At 38.4% G+C, this 12,158-nt stretch overlaps 1 protein-coding gene across 1 annotated transcript; it reads left to right on the top strand.

The window, feature by feature from the left end:
* Positions 1 to 11,266: 11,266 nt before the first annotated feature.
* Positions 11,267 to 12,152, top strand: LOC108536996 (interferon alpha-14). The gene has a single exon (XM_017884108.1). The coding sequence runs from the start codon at positions 11,317 to 11,319 to the stop codon at positions 11,884 to 11,886; it is 570 nt and encodes a 189-aa protein (XP_017739597.1). The 5' UTR covers positions 11,267 to 11,316; the 3' UTR covers positions 11,887 to 12,152.
* The last annotated feature ends 6 nt before the right edge of the window (positions 12,153 to 12,158 follow it).

The following is a 12,158-nucleotide window of genomic DNA, read 5'->3' on the forward strand; positions in this document are numbered from 1 at the left end:
CATAATTGTGCAATCTTGGCAGATTCAAATCTGTAGGGTAGTCTGGCAGGCTGGAGACCGTGGACAAAGTGGCAATTGGAGTCCAAAGGTAGTCTGCTGGCAGAATACCCTCTTCTTCAGAGGAGGTATGTCTTTCTCTATTAAGGCCTTTGACTGATTGGAGGAAGCCCATCCACATTGTGGAGGATAGTCTGCTTTACTCAAAGTCTACTAATTTAAATGTTAATCTGATCTAAAACGTATCTTCACAGAAACACCTAGAAGAATGTTTGGCCAAACATCTGGGTGCCCTGGCCTAGGCAAGTTGACACACAAAATTAACCATCATACTGCCCCTTTCTAATTGATGTCCTAACATTTCAAATATTATTCCTCTTCCATTCTTTGATGGTGGTTTTTGTGTTTTATATATTTTACATAATTTTCCTACCTTTTTTGTTTCTAGGTGAGCAAATCCTAAGATCAGGGTCCACTCCATCATCTTACTAGGAAAAGTCTCTGCAGCCATGCTCTGTTTCATAGGAAGAAGTTAGAAATATTTGTACATTAAAATAACCACCATATTTTGTAGTTTAGCTATTTTTCATGAGCTTACAATAACAGCCCAGGCCCCCTCTTCTTTATTTAAAATCTAATCTTATTGTCAAGTCTCCATTCCATCAAAATTTTATTATTATCTATGGCATAGGATGAGATTTTACATTGACTTCTGCCTTTATTCCCAATTCATCATTTTAGAACCACTTATGGAAAACTCCTTTCTGCCACATTAACATAACATATATATATGTGTGTTTGTGTGTATATATATATATATACCCAAATCTAATTACTACACATAATTTCAAAGACTATATACTTCAGAAGTTGGTTTATCTAATATTCCCCTATATCACCCTGTTTCCAGCATTACCATTAAAGACTCATTTCATTTTCTAGTAGGGATAGCTATGCCAAGAATTCTTCTTCTATACTTTTACATTATTATAATGTATTATTCCTGATTAAACTTATATTTTATTTACCATGTAAAGCATAAACTTCACAAAATATCACTGGCCCTTGAGGATGAACAAATAACCAAATTGCAATGAATACAATATTCTGGGACAATATCTTCATACAATGGAAGAGTAAAACTGGATCAAGGAATTTCTTTTCCCCAATATCTAAGGTAGAGAATAGGTGAGCACCAGCAAAAAATACAACAGCATGCACCTGCACCAATAAAATAAAGACAAGGGAGCAAGACAGATGTTTAATTTCGGAGTCAAAGCACATTTTAAAACATAATAGAATTCTAAAATATGAAACTTTAAAAATTGTCCATAATATGCAATTCAGGACTCTACATTGTATCTTGATTCCGCCACCAATTATGTATAATCTTGGGAAATTCACTTAACTTCTCTGAGCCTCAGTCCCCTTAAGTAAATATAGGGTAGAAATATTCATACAGTTGTATTAAACAAACGAAAACATTTTAAAGCACTTAAGAGTATTTGCCACTGAACGAGGGCTCAAATATGGTTATTTTCTTTTTTTATATAGATATAAATATCAGAATATTGAACTCTCCCACCTTCTTTCAAGTAACATGACAGTCTAAACAATTGCATTCTAGGAAGTGTTCCTGAGAAGACTGAAAAATAGTCACCCTTCAGATGGAAGATTAGTCTGAATTGTATATTCAGTCAGGAAAAGGCAACTTATAGAAATATCTGAAAGATAAGTTCGTCTCCTAAACTGAAGTAAAATAGACCTGCACATAGCACCCATTTTTCAAGTCTGATATCTGACATGCTTCCCCCTTTCTTCCCTGTTTGTCTGGATCCCATTCTTCACTCCCATATCACGTTAGTTTCCGTCCCCTTTCTTTAGAAATCCCCAGTGTTCTCTCCTCTTCACTCCTCATTAACCTGCACTGCCTATTCATATAGCTGATTTCAGTTCTCTTGTGGGTTTTGTCCTTCAATTTCCCCTCAAGAGTACAAAGCCACTAATTAAAAGCAGAAGTTGAATGAAAGTTCTAGGTTTTTCAGAAACTCTTATATATAAAAAAACCTCTTTTTATTTTCATCTGATGAATATTTCCAGAAACGAGGGAATGCCCCTGTTACAGCAATGTAACAGCAGCTGTAGGAAAATAAAAGGCAGGTTCCGTTTTACTTGGGGGCTATTACAACATTAACAGAAGCAGGCAGCCACCTACTGGCCATGACAGAACAAGATAGCAGCCAGGTTGTGGGGAGCAGGCTTTTCTGTTTATGCAGAAGTGTGTTCCTGGCAGGAGATTTTCTTCAGAGCTAAAAGAGGCACTTTCCTGTCAGGAACTGACCCCAGTACTGAAATAAGCCCACTTCCTTAGGTTTTGTATCACACAGAGAGAAAATACTCCCAGCTTCAGGAAGGGCATGTTCTCTAAGGGCAATGAACAGCTATGAGGAGAGAGAAAGAGACAGAATGTTTCCCTTGCCTCCAGCCTGCCCAACCTCCCAGGGCCTCCTGTCTAATCCCTCCCACTATGTATTCTGCTACACTAGGAATCAGTACAGCCTGCCAATCTGGGTGTAGAACTGCAAGATAAACCAGGAAAAAAACCTCCTGTTTGAAGCTACATTAGCTCTTTCTTAAGACTAAGCTGCCAGTTTTACAAATTCCTTCCTATTATCAGATTCTGTCCCTTGACTTTATAATCAGGAGAAAATTCTTACTCTCACTTTGAATAGTGAATGAGCTTGCATCAGTTCTACCTAGACTTAGTAGTTAGAGCACTAGCATAAGTAAAGGAATTTCAGCGATTACAGTGATTCCCAGTTGACACCTGTGCACTATCTATTTGGGTAGAATTGAAATATACTGAGGTAACCTGCTCAAAATTGTAATTGAAGAAGTTCCTCAGGAAACGTGTGTAAATTGGCCCCATGTGAATTTCTCAGGCAGCAGGGTGGCCCCTCCCCTCCCCTCCTCTCCTTCCTTTCTTTCTTTTTCTTTCTTTCTTTCCCTTCCTTCCTTCCTTCTCTCTTTTTCTTTCCTTTCTTTTCTTTCTTCTCTCCTTCTTTCATAAACCTATCTCTGTCTTTGTAATTGCATAAAAACTTCAAATATTATGACCCCTTTCATTCTTTCGTTGAGTTTTTTATGTGCTTTTTTTTTTTTTTTTTTTCCATTACCTTTTAGGGTGCAAATATTTCATGACTTGGCTCATTACTGGCACTTTGACCTGGAAATCTCAATAGCCATATCTTGTTTTATATCTTGGAGTTACTAGTTTGTTATATATTCTAGAGTATTGGGGAACCGAGCAGCAGATCTGGACCGACCTGTGCAGGGGTGTGGTAGGCAGCGTGAGCGCTGAGCTGGCTGCCCCACCCACGTCCCACTGTGGACTTGATTTTACTTTTCTTACCCTCACCCCAGCCAAAGCACATCTAGTAGATCTAGAAGGGGTGTGGAGAGTAGGGATCAGTGCCCCCGTGCCTAGGGAGACAGGGCGAGGGATTACTATGTAGCAACAACTGGAGACAGCCATGTTTTTCAAGCCTCAGAAGCAAGGGTAGGAACTTGGCTTTGCTTCCAGCCTTCCTGCCAGGTGATTCATGAGCTGCAGAGGTCAATACCCATTGAAGCCCAATACAGCACAACCATGGTAAATGGAGGCAACCCCTGTCCTTCTGAATGGAGGCACAGATGCACTTCTGCATTCTTACCAGCTCTTTGGGTGCAGAATCTCATCTGTGCCTCTATTCAGAAGCTTCCAAGTTCTAATTCCACTAGAAGAGACTGCAGAAGGGACAGGGCTCTCTCATTTTTTTTAGCAACCAAAAGTGCACATCATGAACTTAAAGACAGTCCTCAGGAGACTGAACAATTCCAACAGGAGCCCTAAGTCAACTGTTCAAATCATTGTCATCAGGAGAGAAGACTGAAGTGAATGCTGACAGCACATGTTCTCTAACAGAGATGTGGCCAACATCAGTGTCCCCAGCATGGGTGACCTTGATGCTCTCTCAACTTGAGAGAATTGGAAGTGGCAAGAGTTACTCCAGTGCCAGCTGCAAACTTCTACCTCCTCCCTAGGGCCCAGCAAGTCATCCCAGTGCAGGAATCTCATGAATTTTGGTCTTGATGGAGACTTTGTTAAAAACAAAACAAAATGAAACAATACCTTAACAGAGCAGAGATAGGCAGGTGTTTGAGTACATTTACTAGCAAGAGAGGGAGGGGACAGAGCCTTCCCATGAGGACAGGTATTATTAATGTCAACATTGCAAGATCACAATTTCTAATGAAGCAAAGACCTTTGCAAAAGTCAACCTTGACTTGTTCCTGATCTTAAAGGAAAAGCTTTCCATTTTTCACCATTGAGTACAATGTTAGCTGTGGGATTTTTATATATGGCTTTTATCATTTTGAGGTAATTTGCTTCTATTTCAACTTCATTGAGTGTTTTTATCACGAAAGGGGATTGAATTTTGTCAAATGCTTTTCCTTCATCTGTTGAGATAATCATGCATTTTTTTCTTCATTAGTTAATGCAGTGTGTTACATAGATTGATTTTTCATGTATTGAGCTTTGTATTCCAGAACTAAGTCCCACTTGGTCATAGTGTATAATCATGCTAATGTGCTATAGAATTTGGTTTGCTTGTGTTCTGTTGTGGATTTTTGCATCAATATTCAACAGGGATTTTAGTCTATGGTTTTCATTTCTTATAGTATCTTAGTCTGGCTTTGATTTCAGAGTAATGACAGCCTTATCAAATGATATTGGAAATCTGCCTTCCTCTTCAGTGTTCTGTAAGAAATTGAGAGGAATTAGTGATACTTTTTAAAATGGCAGGTAGAGTTCTGCAGTGAAGCCACATGATCATGGGCCTTTTTGTTGGTAGGGGTGGGTAAGTTTTTGTATATTAATTAAATCTCCTCACAAGTAATAAGTTGGTTCAAATGTTTTATTTCTTCATGAATTAGTATGTTTCTAATAATTAATCAGTTTCTTTAGGTTATATAATTTGTTGGTGTTTAATTGTTTATAGGACTCTTTTGTGAGCCTTAACGTTTTTGAGAGGTGCAATGTGCTAGCAGCCCTTGCTCTCGGTGCCTCAGCGTTCACTCTGGTGGCACTTGAGGAGCCCTTCAGCCCGCCACTGCACTGTGGGAGCCCCTCTCTGGGCTGGCCGAGGCTGGAGCCAGCTCCCTCTACTTGCCAGGAGGTGTGGAAGGACAGGCGTGGGCGGAAACTGAGGCTGCACAAAGTGCTCACAGTCCAGTGTGAGTTCCGGTGGGCCATGGGGAGCGGGGGTGGCACCGGCTGCACTGCCAGCCCAGGGCAGTGAGGGGCTTAGCATCCCAGCCGGCAGCTGTGGAGGCTGCACCTGGTCCCCCAGCACTGCCAGCTGGCATGCACCGTGCTCGAATTCTAGCCAGGCCTCAGCTGCCTCCCCAGTGGGCAGGGCTCAGGACCTGCAACCCGCCATGCCCCAGCCTCCCCCCACCGCTGTGGGCTCCTGTGCCACCCGAGCCTCCCTGACAAGTGCCACTCCCTGCCCTGCAGTGCCCAGTCCCATCGACCACCCAAGGGCTGAGGAGTGCAGGCATGCTGGTGCAGGACTGGTGGGCAACTCTGCCTGCAGCCCTGGTGCAGGATCCACTGGATGAAGCCAGCTGGGCTCCTGGATCTAGTGAGGACTTGGAGAACTTTTATGTCTGGCTGAGGGAGTGTGGATGCACCAGTCAGTACTCTGTGTCTAGCTCAAGGTTTGTGAATACACCAATCAGTACTCTGTATCTAGCTAACCTAGTGGAGACTTGGAGAACTTTTCTGTCTAGCACTCTGTGTCTAGCTAAAGGATTGTAAACACACCAATCAGCACTCTGTGTCTAGCTCAGGGATTGTAAATGCACCAATCAGCACTCTGTCAGAATGGACCAATCAGCTCTCTGTAAAATAGACCAGTCAGCTCACTGTAAAATGGAACAATCAGCAGGATGTGGGTGGAGCCAGATAAGGGAATAAAAGCAGGCTGCTGGCGCCAACCAGCCGCAACCAGCTGGCGTCCTCTTGCACACTATGGAAGGTTTATTCTTTTGCTGTTTACAATAAATCTTGCTGATGCTCACTCTTTGGGTCCACACTGCCTTTATGAGCTGTTAACACTTATGAGCTGTTAACACTCCTGAAGCCAGCGAGACCACTAACCCACCGGGAAGAAGGAACAACTCCAGATGTGCCGCATTTAAGAGCTATAACACTCACTGCGAAGGTCTGCATCTTCACGCCTGTCAGCTAAACCATGAACCCACCACAAGGAAGAAGCTCCAGACACATCTGAATATCTGAAGAAACAAACTCCGGACACACCATCTTTAAGAACTGTAACACCGCGAGGGTCCGTGGCCTCATTCTTGAAGTCACCGAGACACAGAACCCACCAATTCTGGACACATTTTGTACCATCAGTTGTAATCTCATCTCTTGAATTTCTGATTTTTGTTATTTGAGTTATGTCTCTTTTTTCATAGTTAATCTAGTTAAGGGTTTGTAAATTTTTTCAAAAATCTAACTCAATTTTATTAATTTTTTTCTGTTTTTCGATGCTCTGTTTCATTAACTTTGCTCAAGTCTTTATTATTTCCTTGCTTCTCTTAGTTTTGGGTTTAGTTCTTTTTTTTTCTACTTAGAGTTTAAAGTTAGGTTGTTGATTTAATCGCTTCTGTTTGTTTTTATAGTTGTAAAAGTGTATGTAAAAGGGTATGCTTTTATAGCTGTAAATTTTCCACTTAGTACTGCTTTCAGTAGATCATGTATATTTTGGAATGTTTTGTTTAAATTTTCATTTATCTTAATGTTTTAATTTCCTTTTAAATTTGTGATCCTTATGTTTTTATCATATTTAGATATACATGTGTTTTCTTTCTATTCCTGTGCATTGGGATGCAAAATCAGACCACTTTTACTCTCGAAAAAAATGTGAAATGAAGAAAGAAAGATCTGGTCTTGTGAATGCTATATGGAAACACTGTACATTTCATTTGTTCTGTCATGCTCACCTCCTTTCATTAATACAAAATTGAATATATGAAGGAAAAGAACCTGGAGTAGAAAAACAAATTTGCACAGTAAAACACCACATGAAGAGAGGTTATACATAATTTCTCAATAGAATCTCAAGTGAACAAAGAATAAAAATGCTGCTTTCCCAGTGTTGGATAGACTAAGAAAAATAGCTTGCTCAGAAATAGTGAATATTCTCAGGATGTGATGATTAGAATGAACTCTAAAATCTAATAAAAATGATTGGATAAACTAGTAAAAGTTATCAATTTTGCGAAGTACATTTCTGAACAGAAGACTCATCTACTAAAGAAATTTTTGTGCCAATTTCAAAACTTGGCACATTTTAATTGTTTTAATTATATGAAGAGTTTATTTTAATCATCAAAATAAGGGATAACATTTATTTGATTTATAAAAATCTGATTCTCCTGTGGAATTAGTGAGGTCCTGAAGGAGATAAGGCAGGCCCTATATGGCAGTACTATCAGTATACCAAAACTTGTTTGGCATTTTCTGTTTATTCTTAAGCTCTCTCAATCTCCTGATAATTTGCCCGTTTTCTAATCACATTATTATTACTTTTTTGCTCTTGAGATGTTTCAGTGCCTTGTGTATTCTGGATACTAATTCCCTTTGGAATTAAATGGGATTAACTCCTGATCCCATATTAATCAAGCTACACTTTGTCACTTCAGAACAGAGGGTGTCACTAGAGATGTGAAACCTCAGGATTTTGAGGTGAGATGGTACTGTGAAAAGGATGAAAATAATGTTGGTTTTGTAATTTAAATTCCCACACCCATTATACCTGAATATAACATGGATTTGCACTACAAATATTGGCACCAACTGAAAGAGTCATACTTAGTAAGAAAAGAAGGTATGTTTTCCAAAAACATGTCCTTTTGAACACATGAAAATCTAGATGACCTAGTGTTTGGTGATAACTTTAGATAAAATACCAAAAGTATGATTCATTTAAAAAAATGATACATTGGATTTTATTACAATTAAAACTTCTGCTTTGCAAAAGACACTGTCATGAGAATTTGAAAAGCCACATACTGGGGGAATATATTTGCAAAGACATCTGATAAATGGCTGTTATCCAAAATATACAAATAATACATATACATACACAATGGAGTACAATTGACACATTAAAAAAATGATATCCTGTCATTTGAAACAACATGGGTGGAACTGGAAGTCATTGTGTTAAGTGAAATAAGCCAGGCATAGAAAGACAAACTTCACATGCTCTCACTTACTTGTAGGAGCTAAAAATTAAAACAATTGAACTCATGGAGATAGTGAGTAGAGGGTAGTTACCAGAGTCTGAGAAGGTTAGTGGAGGAGGAAAGAGGGAAAGGCTAAGGGATACAAAAATGCTGTTATATAGAATGAATAAGATCTAGTTTGATAGCATAACATTGTGACTACAGTCAACAATTTATTGTACATTTAAAAATAACTAAAAGTATAATTACATTATTTGTAACACAAAAAAAGGATAAAACTTGAGGTGATTTACCCATTTACCCTGATTAAATTATTACTCATTGTATGCCTATACCAAAACATCTCATGTATCCCTTAAATATATACTTCTACTATATACCCAAAAAATTAAAAATTAGAAAACATATGTGTGTGTGTGTGTGTGTATACACACACAAAGAATACTTAAAACTCAGCAATAAGAAAACAACCCAATTAGAAATTAGGAAAAACCTCTGAATATACTCCTAACCAAACTAGATATAAAGATGGAAATAACATATGAAAGTATGCTCAGTGTCATACACTACTAGGGAATTGCACATTAAAATAATAATGAGATACCACTACATACATATTAGAATGGCTAAAATCCAAAACATTGACAACACACACATTAAGTTGGGAGAAGTGTCCTTTGAGATTATCAATTCTCTTGTTTCTTCTAAGAGACATGATAAGAAAAACATTGACCTCTTGAGTTTATGTATACATTAAGGGAGAGCTTGAGAAATAACACTTAACCATTATGTGGAGAGTATACTGTAGTCTTTTAAATTTGCCTTTTTAATGCACAAACTCATGCAATTGGTGTGTGTCCCATGCCTCTCTGTGAAGGCTGTTTTCAGCAAAACAAAAACACACCCTTGATCAGGAATGATTACTTTTCTTCTAGCCCATGGTCATTTGCTGCCTTTGATCTACATCCGTTCCACTTTCTTGCTTCTTTTCTTCTCCATTCCTTAATCTCTATCTTGGCTGGGCTGAATGTGGGTAAGTTGCTTTTTGTCCTTGTTTTTTTCCCATTAATATATTGCTTCCTTTTTATATTTTTATCACATTTAGATATACATTTGTTTTGGGGTTTCTTTTGTCCCACTTCTTTAGGATGCAAAAGTGGACAACCTTTGTTTTCAGTAAAATGAAAATGAAAATGAGAAATAAAGGTTTCTGGTGTCCTGCATGTAAAACAATTGTACAACACATTTATGTTATCACATTTACATCCTATTATGGACATTCAGGACAAAAAGGGTTTCCTTTAGTTTGATAAAAATGAACCAGAATCGGAACATCTGCAGGTCCTTTGGAAATTTAAATTTTAGTGCCAAAAAATTTGTTTAATCAAATTAATGGTTTTTTCTTAACTACATATACTCATTCAGCATGATATTGCTCCTAAGGGTGTAAAAGTTATTTCTGAGTGTGGTAACAAATATCAGGCATTTTGGTGATTGGTAGCACTCTAAAACTCAACTCTATCTGACAAAACTTTATTCCTTAGTACTTTTTTTTCCCACTGGGTTTTCTTGTGTATCACATGAAAAGCACTGACATTGAGTTCATGGAAGATACACACAAGGTGTATAAGATCAGCGTTACACACCTATGTCAAATGGGTGCTGTGATTGGAGGAATTTCCAAGGTTTACTAGATGTCAAAGTCATATCATCTCAGATGGCCTCTGTATATATATGGGCTGTCATCAGCCATCTTATGAATGTTGCTTATGTTTAATCCTTAGCATTTCTGACTGTGTTGTGGGATTTAAGAATTAAATGCAAATACTTTATATTTTATTATTTAATTCTACTAAAGGTGTTCAAATACATCAATAATTATGTCAAGCACTGAAGAGAAAAAAATCTAGACAATATTTGGATGACTATCTAGCAGCTAGTGAAGTTAAACATTTTCTAACATGAAGGAAAATTAAAAGGTAAATAGACTAAAAGAAAATGTTAAAAAATTAAATTTTAATAGTCTTTAGCAGTTTTAAATGTTTCAAAGTATTTTATTGTATTAGGTATTATTATGTGTTTTTATAATTTGTTAATTTGCTGATGTAATTGAACACATTACATTTTATATAGGTAAATAGATCACTTTAAAGACACAAACAAATTGAGTTAAATGCCCATGGGTTTTAAATTTAACTATTAACTTTTAGCTTAAAAATTTCATTTGGCCTTTCCTTTCCTTTCCTTTCCTTTCCTTTCCTTTCCTTTCCTTTCCTTTCCTTTCCTTCCTTTCCTTCCTTCCTTCTTTCTCTCTTTCTTTCTTTCTTTTTTTTTTGATGGAGTCTCACTCTGTTGCCCAGGCTGTAGTGCAATGTTGCAATCTCAGCTCACTGCAACCTCTGCCTCCCGAGTTCAAGCAATTCTCCTGCTCCAGCCTCCCAAGTAGCTAGGATTACAGGCACCTGCCACCATGCCCGACTAATTTTTGTATTTTTAATAGAGATGGAGTTTCACCATGGTAGCCAGGCAGGTCTCGAACTCCTGACCTCGTGATCCACCTGCCTTGGCCCCCCAAAGTGCTGGAATTATAAGTGTGAGCCACTGGGCCCGGCCCATTTGGTCATTCTTAACACCAAGTTGAATAAAAAGATTAAACTTTACACTCCTTATAAATAGATATGTAGAGTACCTCAACAAATATATGGTGTGTCCCTCTTATTAAAACTTAATGGGACTTTGAATTAGAACGAAATTTCTAAAAAGTCTATGGGCCAGGGAAAGAGGAGGTAACAATGAAAATAAAAGTGGTTGAGAAACTGCTCTATACCCGTGTAGACATTACACAAAGGAAAGCCAAAAGGGAAGTAGAAAGAAACATGAAGACATTCAGAAAATGGAAGCTAGTATGTTCCCTATTTAAAACCTATGCACAGAGCAAGGTCTTCAGAAAACTTACAGCCCAGAGTTCAGGGTTACTCCTCATCAACCAGCCCAGCAGCATCTTCAGGATTCCCAATGGCATTGCCCTTTGCTTTAATGATGGCCCTGCTGGTGTTTAGCTACAAGTCAAGCTGCTCTCTGGGCTGTAATCCATCTCAAACCCACAGCATGAATAACAGGAGGACTTTGATGCTCATGGCACAAATGAGGAGAATCTCTCCTTTTTCGTGCCTGAAGGACAGACATGACTTTGCATTCCCCCAGGAGGAGTTTGATGGCAACCAGTTCCAGAAGACTCAAGCCATCTCTGTCCTCCATGAAATGATCCAGCAGACCTTCAATCTCTTCAGCACGAAGGACTCATCTGCTGCTTGGGATGAGACCCTCCTAGACAAATTCTACATTGAACTTTTCCAGCAACTGAATGACCTGGAAGCCTGTGTGATACAGGAGGTTGGAGTGGAAGAGACTCCCCTGATGAATGAGGACTCCATCCTGGCTGTGAAGGAATACTTCCAAAGAATTACACTCTATCTGATGGAGAAGAAATACAGCCCTTGTGCCTGGGAGGTTGTCAGAACAGAAATCATGAGATCCCTCTCTTTTTCAACAAACTTGCAAAAAAGATTAAGGAGGAAGGATTGAAAACTGATTAAAAATGGAAATGATCCTCATTGACTGATACATCATCTCACACTTTCATGAGTTCTTCCATTTCAAAGACTCATTTCTCCTATAACCACCACGAGTTGAATCAAAATTTTATAATGTTTTCAGGAGTGTAAAGAAACATCATGTTTATGTGTGCAGGCACACTAGTCCTTTACAGATGACCATGCTGATGTCTCTGTTCATCTATTTATTTGAATACTTATTTATTTAACTATTTTAAAGATTTAAATTATTTTATGTAATAT

Source organism: Rhinopithecus bieti, unplaced genomic scaffold (assembly GCF_001698545.2).
Source record: "Rhinopithecus bieti isolate Rb0 unplaced genomic scaffold, ASM169854v2 scaffold_1403, whole genome shotgun sequence".
Taxonomy (NCBI): Eukaryota; Metazoa; Chordata; class Mammalia; order Primates; family Cercopithecidae; genus Rhinopithecus; species Rhinopithecus bieti.

What these genes read in the sequence shown, in the direction of transcription:
- LOC108536996 (XM_017884108.1), top strand. Translation starts at nt 11,317, where the DNA reads ATGGCATTGCCCTTTGCTTTAATGATGGCCCTGCTGGTGTTTAGCTAC.